We start from the raw sequence: 14888 nt of genomic DNA, 5'->3' as shown, positions 1-14888 counted from the left end.
AAGAGACACTGGGCTGGAGCGAAAAGCCCATTATAGGGGCTTCGAAACCTCAAGGCCCATCCCCAGAGATACACTTTCTTCAACAAATGCACACATCTCTATGTCTTCTCAAATAGTGCCTCTTCTCAATGAATAAGCATTCAAATATATGAGCCAATGGGGGCCATTCTTATTCAAACCACCACAGAAACAAGTACTTGACCACTGAGCCATCTCTCCAGCCCTGTACCTTCTTCTTGACCATGCTGTTTTCTTTTCTTTTTTTTTACCAGTCAGTCTTGCACTTATTATCATTGTCACCTCAGGCCCTGGCTGTATGCTTGCACAGCAGGTACAGCCACTTCTTCTGCTGATACTTCTTGGTCTTCATCTTCATCTCGTGCTTGGTGAGCTGGCAGCTCATGGTTCTTCCTGGGTAGCAGGTCCGGAGGCTTGTACTTCTTTCCCTTGTAGAATTTCCTGAGGTTTTCCTTTTGAGTCTGATTAATGACAGCGAGGACACAGGTGATGGATTTGTATACGACTTGTATCTTGGAGAGCTTAAACTCAGTGCCACCAGTCACTTTCGCGACATGAAGCTGGGACAATTCCACCTTCAGATTGTCCAGTTGTTTCAACAGCTCTTCCTTCTTCTTGCTGCGCAGGTCCCAAGCCTTAATCTTGGCTATTGCTGTGTTGTTCATGGCTGAGGCCCATGCTATTTTCTTATGTTTCTGTGTTTTCTGATAGCTTCTATCTGAACATATAGGGGCCTATTTGTCACTCCCTTTCCACTCCTTTCTCTTAACATGAGAGGAAATAAGAAAGTGAGGAGGTGCAGTATTATCAGTGGTGGGTTGCCTTTGTTAGATCGCCTGGGCCCAGTTCTCTCTTCTAAGATTTCATAGAAGGCCTTTAATTTGCCATCCATTTAGGTATCAGATGTGATTTTGAGTTGGGCCCAGAGACCTAATAACAGTGATTTAGATGGCCCAGCAGTTTATCTTTTTCCTGCAGCTAATTGTTTGAACATGAACAGTGTGGCTTGGTAGCTACAGCCCTGTGGGGGAAGCTCCAACCTGCTGGTTGCTTTGCAGTGTTGAGGTTTCCATGTTCTTATCTAAGGACATATCCAGCTTTCTCAGCTCTGATTGCATAGCCCCACAAGTCAGAACAAATGGGAAAGGCCAACTTTAGCTGGTGTTTTCAGGCATCATCCACTTGGTTTTTTGAGACATAGTTTGTCATAAACATCTGTGTTCTCCATGACCCTATGTTTCAAATATTACCTTGTCATATGCTTAATCATAGTGATGTAGCCATCTTCTGAAGGGTCTGTTATATTCGAGTGCACATGCACATACAGATGTGTGCATCTTCAGAAATGTATTCAGTTTTCTGGGTAATCATGTTTTCAGGTGACATTTGGGAATTCTATTATTCTACAAAAAAAAAATGGCCTCACTAATTTTCTCCTCTAATGGTGAGATGTAGCTCATTTCTGGGATAGGAGAAATTGATCTCAAACTGAATTTCTAATCAACTCTTCCAAGTGAGAATGCTTCACAGAATCTGCCTCCTTTCACCCTTACAGTTGCCCTAGTAGGTTCCTACCTCTCCTCAGGGAAGGATGAAGCTCTCTTTTTGGTGTATGTAACTCTGAGTATGATGTTGTCAGTAAGGACCCCCCATATATATATACCTTCCTTTATGTTCATTTAAATGTATATTCATGTGGAGTCCAAAGGCCAGCCTAATATATAGTTCTGCAGGTGGCATCTACTTTGTTTTTTTGAGACACAGTCTCTTATTTGTCTGAAACTTGCAGATTAGGCAATCTATCAAGTACCAGGGACCTTTCTGTCTCTACCTTCCTAATGCTAAAATTACTAGCACATACAACCACATACGGATTTCTTCCATGTGTTCTGGGACTTGAACTCAGTTTCTCAGTTTTGCACAGCAAGCACTTTACCAATGGATCCACCTTAAGTTCCCAAGGGCTTGTTCCTGAAGAGGATATGGGGACCCTGGTTTTACTAGATAGCTCTTGGTGGGCAGAGATCTACTGCTACGGGCTCCTATCATGATGTTCTCTGCTTCCTCTGGCCACAAGCAATGGGGCAAAATTGCTATTGTTTGAAATCTCTGAAGTTATGGGCCGCATCAGAACCTCCCTCCTTTTAATATGATCACATCATATCAGGTATTTGCTAATAAAAAGAACTCTAACTATTAGATATCTTGAAGATGAGACCAAAGTATAAGATCAAGTTTATCTGTGTTTTATGTACACATAAACATGGTATGGGAGCAATGCCATACAATATCTTCATTGTGCTTGGTATGGCTCAGTGCAGGATGATAGATATATAATATTTTAACTTGTGTCTCATATTGACACTTAAATAGTATCAGAGTAGCATTCTGTTGTTCTGGCAATGTACTTGAGATAATCAACGTATAGGAAAAATATTTATTTTGACTCATGGTATTCAGTTAATGGTCATTTGGTACCATTACTGTGGAGCTGCTGATAGGCAGAGTATCAAGACACAAGGCATGTGGTAGAACTAAACTGATCTGAGCTGATCACATTGTAGTGACTAGGAATAAGGAGAGAGGGGTGGAGAATGGGACTCAGAGACAAAATGTAGCCTTCAAGGACAGTCTTAGTAACACATGTCCTTCAACTAGGTCCTACTTCCCACTAACTCATTAAACTCTGAATCTAAAAGCAAATGTGCATGTGTATGGGGTTAAAGCCTTCCTGATCCAATCACATCTCAAAGGTTCCACCTCTGAGCCTGAAATACCAGAGATAAAGCTTCCCTACACAAAGAGTTTGTTCCTGAGTTCAGTCTCTCCTCTTTCCATCCCCGCCCTTGCTCCCCCAGATCCACTTCTCCTCTGTGTTCCAGGCCTCCCAGTGATATCAACTGAACATGGCCTGACATGATACAAGAAGTTTGGGCATAAACCCTCATATGAAGGCTGAGCAAGATAACCCACTAGGAGGAAAAGGGTTCCAAAAGCAGGCAAAAGAGTCAGAGGCACCCCACTCCACCTACTTTTAGGAGTTCCACTAAAACACCCAGCTACGCAACCATGACATATATGCAGGGAATCTAGCTAAACACACACAGAATCTGTGGCTGCTGCTTCAGATGCTAAGCCCCTAAGAACCCTGCTTAGACGATTCTGTGGGCTGCTGACACAAGGCTTTGAGACAAGATCTCTCAATTATTATAGACTGGGTTTGAGCTCTCCATGTAGATGAGGTGACCTTGAAATTCTGATCCTCCAATTTTTATACCTTGAGTGTTGGGATTATAGGGGGGCACCACCACATCTTTCTTATTCAGTTCTCAGAATGGAACTGTGGCTTCTTGAGTGTTAGAGATCTAACGTGTCAACCGAACTATACCTCCAGCACTTAAGTGGTTTAAATATAGATAAAATTGGGAGTTGAATAAAGCAAAGTTACATTTAAGACCCCAAAATTAACTTCCATTTAGCTGGAGGGCTTGAATCATGGCAGAATTCCAAGAGGTCTGAGGAAAGAGATTAAATCTGCTTCAAATAAATCATGCCTGTGACATTAAGACATAATTTAGTCAACAATGAGAAACTTCCAGCATTGTCAGAATTGGAGTATTGACTTGCATAGGGGATGTTGGTTTTCCAGCAGGATCACATCACGACTAGCAGCCCTGTGGTTTACACCTCTAATGTGGTAACAGGGCCTCAAGAAAAGGAGTGTGGTTGGCTCCAGTCCAAATGAGGGGCAGATATGCCAAGCCACTGGAAAGGGCATAAGGAGAGGGAAGCTGCTGTTTGTTCTGGTGATTCATTTTCTTGTGGAAGTTGCCAGAAGGCAGTATGTGTTTGTTCCCAACCTAGAGGAAATGGGGTACTGGCTGTTTTACCCATTATTTTAGGGACCATTTCCCTGTGGAGATCTCCATTCAGGTACCATTACCATGTGGAGATGAGACCTTACTTTTAGCTTTTGAAACATGGTCAGTTGTATCCTAGGTTGATGTTATTTGTAGCCAAGGATAACACTGAAGTCCTGATCCTCTTGCCTCTAACCCACTTTTACAGAATTATAAGTGGGTACCACCAGGTCTGGCTAGAGACCTTCTTTCTATGGAACAAATACTTTAGGATGCCTCTCTCTGACCATGACATTTTTATTACCTCATCTACTTGAAAGAAAGACCCTCAACAACAAAATTAGAACCCATGAAGGAAACATTAAGCGGAGACCAGTCTTTAGAATCTTTAGAATTCAGTTGCTGTGTATGTATGATCTATAGTTAACTGGAAGAACTGACTTTTCAGAACTCAGGTTCCTCACCTGGCTGGACAAGCTCTGAAGAGTGCCAGTCTTTTCTAAACATCTGCAGTGCTTCAAAGTCTTTAAGCCAGAAGCAATAATGTATCCGTTACTCTCTTAAAATAATCCCACTTAAGTCCCTCATAGGTTATGAGGGCAAAATGGCCACAAAGATCACCTGAGTAAACTTTATTTGTCTTGTATTTATTCTTTTAGGCAGGTTCTCATGTACCCCAGCCTGGCCTTGAACTCAGCATATAGCTGAGGACAGATTCAGACTTTCTTTTCAAGAGTTGGGATTACAGGTATGAGCCATCATGTTTAGCTTTAAGTAAGGTTTTGAACTTGCTTAATGTCTAGGCTGCTTTGTGCTCAGTTTGAAATGGTAACAAGCCTTGTAGTAATCCCTTCCCTTATTTTTGAAGGTTTAGAATTGATCAGAAGATGAAATGCCAAGACAAATGGCTGAATGTGGTGACAGATTCACACAGGTGGACATAAGTCATCAAACATCTTGTTAACCCTGACTGAATCATTATACAATGTACACATATATTCAAATATCACATCATGTCCCCCCAAATATGTGCAATTATCATATGCCATCAAACATAATATCCAAGTGACAGCTCTCATCTCCCACATAGGCTGTTAGTAGCAGGGCCATTTGTGAAGGCCATAGCAGACAATGCCTTGAAAGGAAGTAACAGGTGTCATAGAGGGAAGTAAGACCAAATGCATACTGGATGTACCCTGTGACCTCTCTGAACTTTGGGGTTCTCATTTGTAAGAGCAAATAATGAGGTTATTAAAACTTGATATTATAATGTTGCTATAAAAATAGACACTGCCAATGCTGGGGATGGTGAGAAGATTAGATGTTCACTGTTATTCTTGTTTACACAGTGCTAGTTCAAAGCCAGTTAGGAATACATGAGAGACCTTGTCTCAAAAAAAAAAAAAAAAAAAAAAAGCCTACTGTTCTTAATAAGAAGAAACCTATGACATCATGGGAGGTTACTTCATTCCTTCCCTGAAAGAGCTGAACCCCCTCCCTCATGGGTTCAATGTTTTCATATTTGTCCCTGGGTGGTAGAAAGCCTCCTGGGCACATAAGCCTCGATACCAAGTTTGACTTCTGTTTAGGACTCTTTCATTCAGGTTTCTCAGCTGCTGAGTTGCTTAAGATTCCTAAATTCCTAAGTACATATAATTTAGGAGGGAAACATAATCTAATTTCTGGCAAAACTGCTCTTTAATGAACTGCAAAGCCTTATAATTTAGACTGGGATGCAAAATTACAAACTGCAGACACTAGGCAATGTCTTTGATTTGCACAGATAGTTTGCTCAGCCTCAGTGGTGATGAGTTATGAAGACACCCAGGAAATGAATCTGTAAATAATTTTCATTGCTAAATTAAATGTTGCAATCTTCATGATGTTTTAACTCATAAATTTGGGAAGTATTATACAATGATTTATTAAACAAAAAGAAATGCTTAGCTAAACTACTGAGGAGAAGAAAAGAGTGAGAAGTTTCCATTTTTAAAGCCTCAAAAGAAATAGACAGTAAGCCCCAGGGTCCTTGCATTGTTCTGGAACTATGTCTAGGTGGCTGATGCTGGGACTTCAACTCGGTTGGCAGAATGTTTACCTAGAATGCATGAAGTCCTATGTTCCATCTTTACCACTGTTACAAACTTAGCATACAAGTCCCATCACCTCTGATGTGGAAGCAGGAAGATCAGAAATTCAAGGCTGAATAGAGGGTATGAAGCTAGCCTGGGCTACATAAGCTCCTACCTAAAAAACAAACCAAAAAAAAAAAAAAAAAAAAAAAAAAAAAAAAACAAGAACCTAAATGACAAAAAAAGAAAAATAAATAAAATATATCTAGATTAATTCTGATAAACAGCTTGTTTTCATGCATCCTGCTTTTTGGAAATATTCTTGAATGGTAGAATTTAATTTCAGTAAAGTGAGTACCTGGTTTTGAGGCAAAGATCTAAAACACACACACAGTAGGGACTATTCTGTACTCTTGGTTAAGTCCTGGGATATGGTTTTAGTGTCCAGGAAAGCAGAAAGTAGAGAAAAACATGACTCAGTACTCTGAGGTATGGTACTGCCCATTTTCCAGTGCTCTTTGGCCTGAGGCTTGCTGCCATTGGAGTAGGGGGTGGGGTAGGGTAGTTCTGCTAGTTTTGTTGTGACTGACAAGCTTTCTAAAGGAACTACTTGACATGTTTTAGCTCAACACTTTTTGTTCTTTTTAGGGGGAAGGGGAATCATGTCATTATTTGTTTCATTGTTTTGCTTCCCAAAGGAATAGGCATTTTATTTCCCCAAGTCTTATCAAATAGACAGTTGTAACATTATACTTGGTTTTCCCCTTTCCCTAAATTTAATATGTAATTAGTATGTAAATATATACATTCCCTACCTGTTTCTTACAGAAGCAAGACTCACCATTAGCAACCTGTTAATATCATAAAACCAACCTCACCATGTGATTATAAAAACTGATATAGTTTGGGTAGAAAAAATGTCCAATTGGAGGCGAATTCTGCCCTGGTTTCATATTTCCATTGTTGGACAGGGTCTCCTTGCTCTCCACCTACTGTAAGACTATTTTGAAAAGATAACAAATCTTAGAAGGTACTAGGAAGTGGAATGACCTCGACATCTTTAAGAAGAACAGAGCTAATGGAATAATAGCCATCAGGATTGGGATTTTTATGAAAATGTTTAATTCAACTGCTTCTTTGGAATGTGTAGTTTCGAGCTTAAGTTACAGTTCATTCTAGGTGGTTTTTATGCTACTCAGAGAATACAAATTTCAAGTTAAGGCTTCGCTGTTCATTTTGAAACAATTTACAAGTGTCATACATATCATCATAGAAAATAAAATTTCTGTAAAAAAAATTTGCACAAAAATCTTATGAGGGTACAAAACATGAAGTAATAATAGACCAGAAAACGAGACATCTTACTACGGAAAGTCTTATAGATTTCAATAAAGAAAAAATATGTTATTTTACACCTTTAAAAATCATGAAACAATCTAAAACAATATAAACTGAACATTTTGTAACACTGTCTTTACAAATTAATAACTTTATAAACATATAACTTTTAAATATATTTATCAGTGCAAGGTACTTTAAAATTTAAAGTTGCAGTATCATTTTTCCTTGGCTGAGGACACTGGTCAAGTTTGTTGTCTTAGAAACAAAGTCTTACTTAATGCTTTCCCCAGTATGATTATAACAAAGCAAACTGATGCCTCCAGGAATAAAAACATTCTTTATTTTACTGATCAATACTTTCCTGGAAAAAAAGACATTCTCAATCCCATTAAACCAGGGTAAAAAAAATCATTTGTCCAGGAAGCAAATGTGATCTCTAAGAAACATAACTGGTTGAGACCTATAGCCACACAAGGAAGGGAAAGAGCTGGGAATTCTTATGAACAGCCCATCAAGACAGAAATCCACCAGCCAGAAGCTGCTTTGGGTTAAGATATTTACCTCTTTGTGCTGTTGAGGTGGATGTCTTGCCAGTCCTAAGACAGGCGTTTTTCTTTTATGAGCCATTGAAAGTGTCTAGAAGCATTCATTAAAATTTATTTTTCCAGGGTTTCTGCTGAATGAATTGTTCTAAACATTTGTTTTGGTTTTATGTACCCCTTCTGACTGGTCTTTAAATAGTTTTGCCTCAGGCACCAGGATAATTGTTTATTTCTTAAATGAGCTATTCTTTTCATTATCCTCCTCTGACCCAATAACAAAACAAGAAGGTTTTCAGGGCTCATTTCGAATATTTGGATGTAAAGTTTTTATGTCCCTTTAGACTTGGGGATTTTATTCAGTGCTTCCTGTGGGTCTCATCTCAAAGCCAGTTGGCATTCTTTTCTCTTTCGACTTATGATTTTTGTTAGATGCAAACAATCATATCAAACATCAGTCTAATCAGAATGTATGAGCACATGGCTTAAGGAAAAAAGATACTGTCACTTTAACCAGTTAACAAGAAACCCAAAGTTAGACTCTGGAGGACGAAGTTAGGAATTCCCCTTATCTAATTATCTTAAAACATAAAGTCTAGTAAAATTGTTCGCCATCGCCAGCAGGTTAAAGCTGCAAGGTTCATTCTGGACAGTGGCAAATGCTTCAATTTCCAGAAGCAAAAAATGACAGAGGAAGAAATGAAAGAAACAAGAGTTTGTATCTGAAAATACATCCCATAGGAAAGAACAACGAGAGAGAACATTTGCAGCTTTATACAAAGGGTCAAGAGACATTGACATTGACATTGAACTTCAGCAAAAAGCAGAATGATTAAGCCACATTGCCAGGTCTTCAGAGCCCTTGCCTTCCCGGGGTTGGCATAGCACACTAAAATATACTTTCTTCTTAGTCAGTGGGCCACCAGGTCTGATTGAAGAGAGGGGTTTTCACCAGAAACAGAGTGGGTCATCCACGGGACACAAGGAACCAGTACAAACAAAAAGGCACTTGAGAGGACAAAGACTAGCCAGTGCCGAAGACTTTTGTGGTGGTCATCAGCGGGACACCCGGGTGCTTGCAGTTTGGTGGCTGTAGGGTATGGTATTCTGAATGGAGGTCACAAACACGAGGTTCAGTACAACACTGGAAAACATCAAGAAAATCTGTCGGTATTGCTTGGTAAACAGAGCTGACACGCTAGACGGGTACATAGGCCACAGTACTTTGCAAACAAAATAGTCTAATTCTCCTTCTTTCTTTCTTTCTTTCTTTCTTTCTTTCTTTCTTTCTTTCTTTCTTTCTTTCTTTCATTCTTTCTTTCTTTCCTTCTTTTTTTTTTTCCTGTGCTCGCTATAGGTAGCGATGCAAAGGTGGATGTTGGCATCCCCTGAAATGTTATGTTAATATGTTCTGGGCACTGGGCTACAGGTCACATGTCCATCGAAAGAGGCCCACTGAATCATGCCTAGTGCCAGCATCTTGGATTTTGCAGTTTCCGAGAAGAATCCACCACAGGGTAAGGAGAAAGAGATCAAAAAAGGGGGCAAGTAGGATGAACCATGAAGTCAGTCACACTTGGTCTCAACTTGCTTCTGATTACCCAAATGAAACCAAGAGAAGAAAGCAGGCTGTACATGATTCTTGTTGTTACCACAGACACCTGCTTGTGTCTGTAGGTGACGCTCATTGAAGCTCCTGAGAAAAGCCTGGCATGGCATCGTGGATGCCCTTCCGAGCTTACAGTGAAAGTGAAGTAACAGAGTCCCTGCACCTCCACTGTTCTCCCACCGCTCCTCCCTTGTCCCCTCCAGCTCCGTGCCTTCACGCCTCTGAGTAATTACTCTGTGGGTTCAGTTTATCTTTTTTCAACTTTACACCATCCACAAGTTCAAAGTTATAGTTCTCCAGGGCAGACAGGTTCCTTTCAGACATCCCATTATGCCAACAGGCACAGTATAGCACAACTCCACAGACTGCACCCAGGAGCACCCCTAGAGCACTCATGGCAATGATGGTGATCAGGATGGGGTCCAGGGTCTTAAGCACATTGCCTGGCTTCCTGGAGATGTTCTTGTCACCTTCCCCTTCTCCTTCATATCCTGGGGTGCTCCCTAAGGAAGAAGACAAGATTGGCTCATGAACACTGAGAGGTATACAGAAAGTCAGGAAAAAAGGGAAGGGTCTAGGAGGCATTGTTATTCCAGTACATGGGGACTGAGTGGGAGGTGAGTGTGCTAGAATTATTTTTTAAAGATTTATTTATCTATGTTATGTATGGGTATGTTGTTGCTCTGAGGGCATCCCATCCCAGATGGTTGTGAGCCACCATGTGGTTGTTGGGAATTGAACTCCAGAAGAACAGTCAGTGCTCTTAACCACTGAGCCATTTCTCTAGCCCCTGAGTATGCTAGAATTTAGAGATGAACACTAAAGTCACAACTTAGTCTAAATCACTCTAGACTGACAGATGTATTTATAGTTATTATCCAGTTAGTCATGATGAGATAGGGCCTCAAAAGCTCAGGCTGGCCTTGAACTTGCCCCATAGCAGAGGATGACTTTGCTTTGCTGATCCTCTCTACCCTGGTGTTGGGATTGTAGGCATGCACCTTTATGCAAAATGCGTATGTTGCTGTAGGTTAAACCCAAAGCTTAGTGCATGCTAGGCAAGCGTTCCACCAGCTGAGTTACATCCTCAGCCTCAGATGTGTAGGCATAAAGTTTTGCCAAATCTCTGTCACACAGTTATCTAGTGTGTTTGATGGGTGGATTTAAATATTCTCCTGACATCTGCCTGAACCCTCCAGGCAGTCAGTTTCAGTACAGTGCCACTATGGGATTCTCCTTCTTAGTGTCCCTATGGGTTTATACAACAGAAAACCATGAATATCCCTCAAACCCAAGCCGGTGCTAGTAATACTGTATGGGAGACTTTTTCCTGAGTAAGTTAATGTCTACTTCTGTCATGCAGAAAGAGCTGTGACATGGACTGAGAAACAGTGTTTGTGGTGTGCCAAATAGAAGACCTTTAATAATCAGTGTCTTCACTGCCCTGGTGGTGTTGCTGGAGACCGTCATGCTGCTCTGCAAAGGAGTCACTGGGGATGTGTTTGCTTTAGAGTGGAACATGAGAAGTTATTAGCATGGGAGCTTTGAGCCTAATTACCTGGTACTAGAAGCAGGACTGAAATGCTAATGGACAGCTTGTGTGGTGTTTACTTAATGGTGCTCTGATCATCTGAGATTCCAATCAGCAAAAACTAAAAATATGAGATGTGAGTCCCTAATATTGGGAGGGGAGGTACAAGCCTTGGGGGGCATATTAATATGTTTTCCCTTGATGAAAGATTGTTTTGAAACAACTTCTAATAAAGTTTACAGCTGTGTGGACTTGGTAATGTGTTAATATTTGCAACAACATAGTACTGTGTTTATTACTTCTATCCGTTTGTGACATAGAGTAGGACCATGTTTCCAATGGCAACAGATAGCAATGATACCTCACGGCCTGTGCTAGCTGTGGGTAATGCTGGCCAGGATCTACCTATGATTCTACACCTTACATCTGACTCCTAAGAAGTGCTAACCCAAGCCACTCATTTTAGAGCTAATCAAACACCCAAGGCTACCCCCAATTAGCTGTGCTACTGATGTTTCATCCCTGTTGTCTGACAAATGGGTGTAAACTTGTCCTGTGAAACCACTCTGAGGGTTCAAGATGACATGTCTTTGTTACATGGGGTGTAAAGTAGTTTCTTAGTAGGTTCTATCCTCAATGTCACTACAGACTGTGGGGCTAGGGGAAAAAAACAGGACGAGATCCTCAAAGAAGCTAAGCTCTCTGCCCTCCTCACCTGGGAGGGAAACAGACACAAGAATTTGTTGGCTTCAAATGATTATATGAATAGTCTCTTCAATTTTGCGATTGTGTTTCAGTGACAAAGCTCAGGCAGGGAGGAATGGGGCATACTCATTCCTGGTAGTACAACCTCACAGTGTCACCCCTAGGCAGCTAGGGACAGACAATGGTTCAAATCCATACCCACTCGCCAAACACCAGGACTCCCTTTATCTGAACTGCCTGGATACATGAGTGTATTAGTGTTCTAGAGACTTTTTTTAAACAAACAACTTAAAAAAAGAACCATAGAAAATTAAAAGAGGCTGATCAGTAAGAATAATTTACCTGTTTCATCAATTTTAATCTCTGTGTTCTTTTTATCTAGGTCTGTTGGTTCTGACAAGAAAAAGAAAATGAGAAGAGATGTTTAAACTGTCAATAAAATAAAACAGATAGGATACACACAAACTGCACAGAAACCCTCCAAGCCCTCTGCTGGTCTTCCATAGTTCAGATAGGAAAATGTCCAGTTACATGGCCCAGGAATGCTGTTAAGACACTGTAAAGGGAGGGAGAAAGGTTTTGGCATGTGGAATGTGTAAGACTGGTGAAAAATGAGAAAGACAGTGAGAATGGAGCCATCACTATGAGGGTGTATGTGTTGATGGTTGCTTCCTACTGTTGGTCTGTGTTAAACTGACCTTTGATATAGCACAATGCCTCTTTGAGCTAGGAAACTTCCTCCTGTGATTTATCAAAAATAATAATAATAAATTCTATAGAGCCTTAGGATTGGGAATAGTCCTGAATCCTATATTCTTCAATTCAAATTCTTGTCTAGCACATAATAAATAAGTTTTGTAAACATGTACAGATGAGTGGCTCATCTGTAGTTGGTATTAGTAGTTTTTGTGACTAGGTTGCTCAATGAGATATATTTGGTGAGCATATATAATTACTCATATGTGCACATAAAGGCCAGATATTAACATCAAATGTTGATTTACAATTTCTTTTTATCTAAATTTTTGAGATAGGATCTCTCACTGAACCCAGAACTCACTGACTCAGGTAGACTGGCTGACCTAGGTGCTCAGGGATCTACTTGTAACTTCTTCCCCAGTATTGAGATTACATGTGTGTGCTACTATGCCTGGGTATTAGGAATCCTTGTACTTAGCCTATCTTAGGTCTTCAGCTTGTCCCACACCAGCCCTTTCAGAGCACTTTATTGGTATATCTAAGTAGGCAAAACCACCAAAGGAAAAGGCTCACAAGACCAATGTCCATATAATTCCCTGTATAAGTCACTTTGCACACTGAGAAATTTACAAATGTTAGATGAACTATTAAACTATATGATTTTGTGAAGCTGCTGGGTAGGGTGGCATTGAAGAGGTTTCTTTATGGAGAATGAAAAGCAGACCATTATTTACTGTTTTTCCCCCTTCAGTTTCTTCAGTTGATGGTTTCAAATTATTGCCCCTTTAAGGACTACATATATTCAATGTATTATATAATAAAAGACTTGTAAGTTGTAGAAAAGACCAAAACCCATTGCAGCCAACAGGCCTCCTTTGTCTTCAGTTTGCCCAGCAGGCTTATTCCATTCTGTTATAATTAACAGACTATTATGTAATGATATATAACAAAAGTTTCAGTGTATCAAATGGAGCCTAAGACTAATTACTGTGCTATTACATTGTCATTAGTGATGCTATTTGTAATTATGGATCAAGATCTGGGGAATATGAATTGGCTTTTTCTGTCTGACTTTCATCTGTGGATTGTAGAAGGCCATCATGACAACCCTGTTAGGCAGATCTCTGAATGGCCATTACCTGCCAAGTCACGTCAGCTAGAGCAGAGCCAGAAGCAGCTACTTATTTATAATGCAATGATGGATGTTGGTATCCACGACTCATTGACAATATAATCTTAATTAAATTCTCTGTGATCAACATGTTCAAAGGCCCACAGTTTTGTTTCCAAACTCAGATATCAGAATAGTCCAGATATCTGAGTGTTCTACTTCCCATCAAAATGTTACCACAGACCAGACAGGACGTCTAAGCCACAGTCTTCAGATTCTGGAGGGGTCAACCAGACTTTCTGAGTGGCTAGGTAGACAGGAAGTAAGTGAAAAAGAACTGACCTACACTTATCCCCTTTTTATCCTGCATGCGAATTTTGGTCTAAACGACAAGGCAAAATTAATCACAAGCGAAGGATCCTTCTAGCCCAAACCCACCCTTACTTGCACAGTCCTCCTGAGAAATGTGGTTGTTAATGCTGATATCATCCACAGCAATCCCACCGAGGTTTCCCTTTCCAATTTCACCTTCAAAGATAACCTGAAAAAAGAGAGAGATTGTTTTCACAGTAGTTTAGACTTCCATCTTCAGCATCAGTGTTTGCAAACATTCTTTCAGTGAAAGATTTGGCATAAGTTCATGAGATTGTGAAGTTAAACTCATGAGATTGCACAGAAGTTAGTTCACTATTTTTCTCTATCAGTAGCAGAGATAATTCCAACTTCTGCAGTTTTCATAAGACAAACTTTAAAAGGGAAGAAAATATTTAAATGAAAGGGATAGTATCTGTGATATCTTGGAAATGAGTTGTGATGAAGAATTTTTTTCTTTTCCCTGCTGTCATGTAAGAGACAGTGAGATATGTCACCAACACAACCATCACAGAGGCAAGAGTTCAGGGTGGTAAAGAGCTTCATACATTATCCCAGTGTCCCAAAACTCCAGCCCTCCCTTTGTGGAAGGGTTCATACCTGATACAGTTTCAGAGATTTGTGCAGCAAGACACGTCCTTCTTTCCAGTGGTCTCCTTGGTGCCCAACCACCATCCAGACCAGCTGATCATATTCTTCCGGCTTCTGGTAGTGCAGTTTGACCCTCAGTGTACCCACATGAGAGCCGGACATGTGATACCAGAAGGTCATGCAGTGGGCAGAGCTCTGGGAATAGACCACAGGGCTCACCAGGCGGGCTACTTTGCCTTTCTGATTTTCATCAGCTTGGGAATAGATGAAGTTTCCATCTCCTGCTGAGGCAAAACTCTGTGTCAGGGTGACCAGCCAAATCTACAGTTCTTTTTTCTCTCTCCAGGCAAGCACTACCCATAAACACATCCTCCTAGGTTGTGTACCAAGGAACCAAGCAGCCAGTGGAGAAAATAGATGCAATTATTGGGAACCCCATA

At 40.5% G+C, this 14888-nt stretch overlaps 2 protein-coding genes across 3 annotated transcripts in view; both read right to left on the bottom strand.

The window, feature by feature from the left end:
* Window positions 1-296: 296 nt before the first annotated feature.
* LOC308436300 (large ribosomal subunit protein uL29-like) lies at window positions 297-683 on the bottom strand (the record flags this gene model as incomplete). The annotated part of the gene is made up of 1 exon (XM_080937160.1): window positions 297-683. One exon carries the CDS (start codon window positions 681-683, stop codon window positions 297-299), a length of 387 nt encoding a protein of 128 aa, XP_080793286.1.
* Window positions 684-7049: 6366 nt separating this feature from the next.
* Window positions 7050-14888, bottom strand: part of NRP1 (neuropilin 1) — a 144882-nt gene continuing 137043 nt past the window's right edge. For both annotated transcript variants that reach the window (XM_080937264.1, XM_080937265.1), the window contains exons 14-17: window positions 14458-14729; window positions 13930-14026; window positions 12018-12068; window positions 7050-9942 (exon numbers count right to left, since the gene is read on the bottom strand). In XM_080937264.1, the coding sequence (XP_080793390.1) occupies window positions 9653-9942; window positions 12018-12068; window positions 13930-14026; window positions 14458-14729 (710 nt within the window). In that variant the 3' untranslated portion in view covers window positions 7050-9652. The remainder of the gene's footprint in view (window positions 9943-12017; window positions 12069-13929; window positions 14027-14457; window positions 14730-14888) is intronic.

This window comes from Micromys minutus (genome assembly GCF_963924665.1).
Source record: "Micromys minutus genome assembly, chromosome: 24".
NCBI lineage: Eukaryota > Metazoa > Chordata > Mammalia > Rodentia > Muridae > Micromys > Micromys minutus.
The sequence above is the reverse complement of the archived record's forward strand: the minus strand, read 5'-3'. Positions and strand labels throughout refer to the sequence as shown.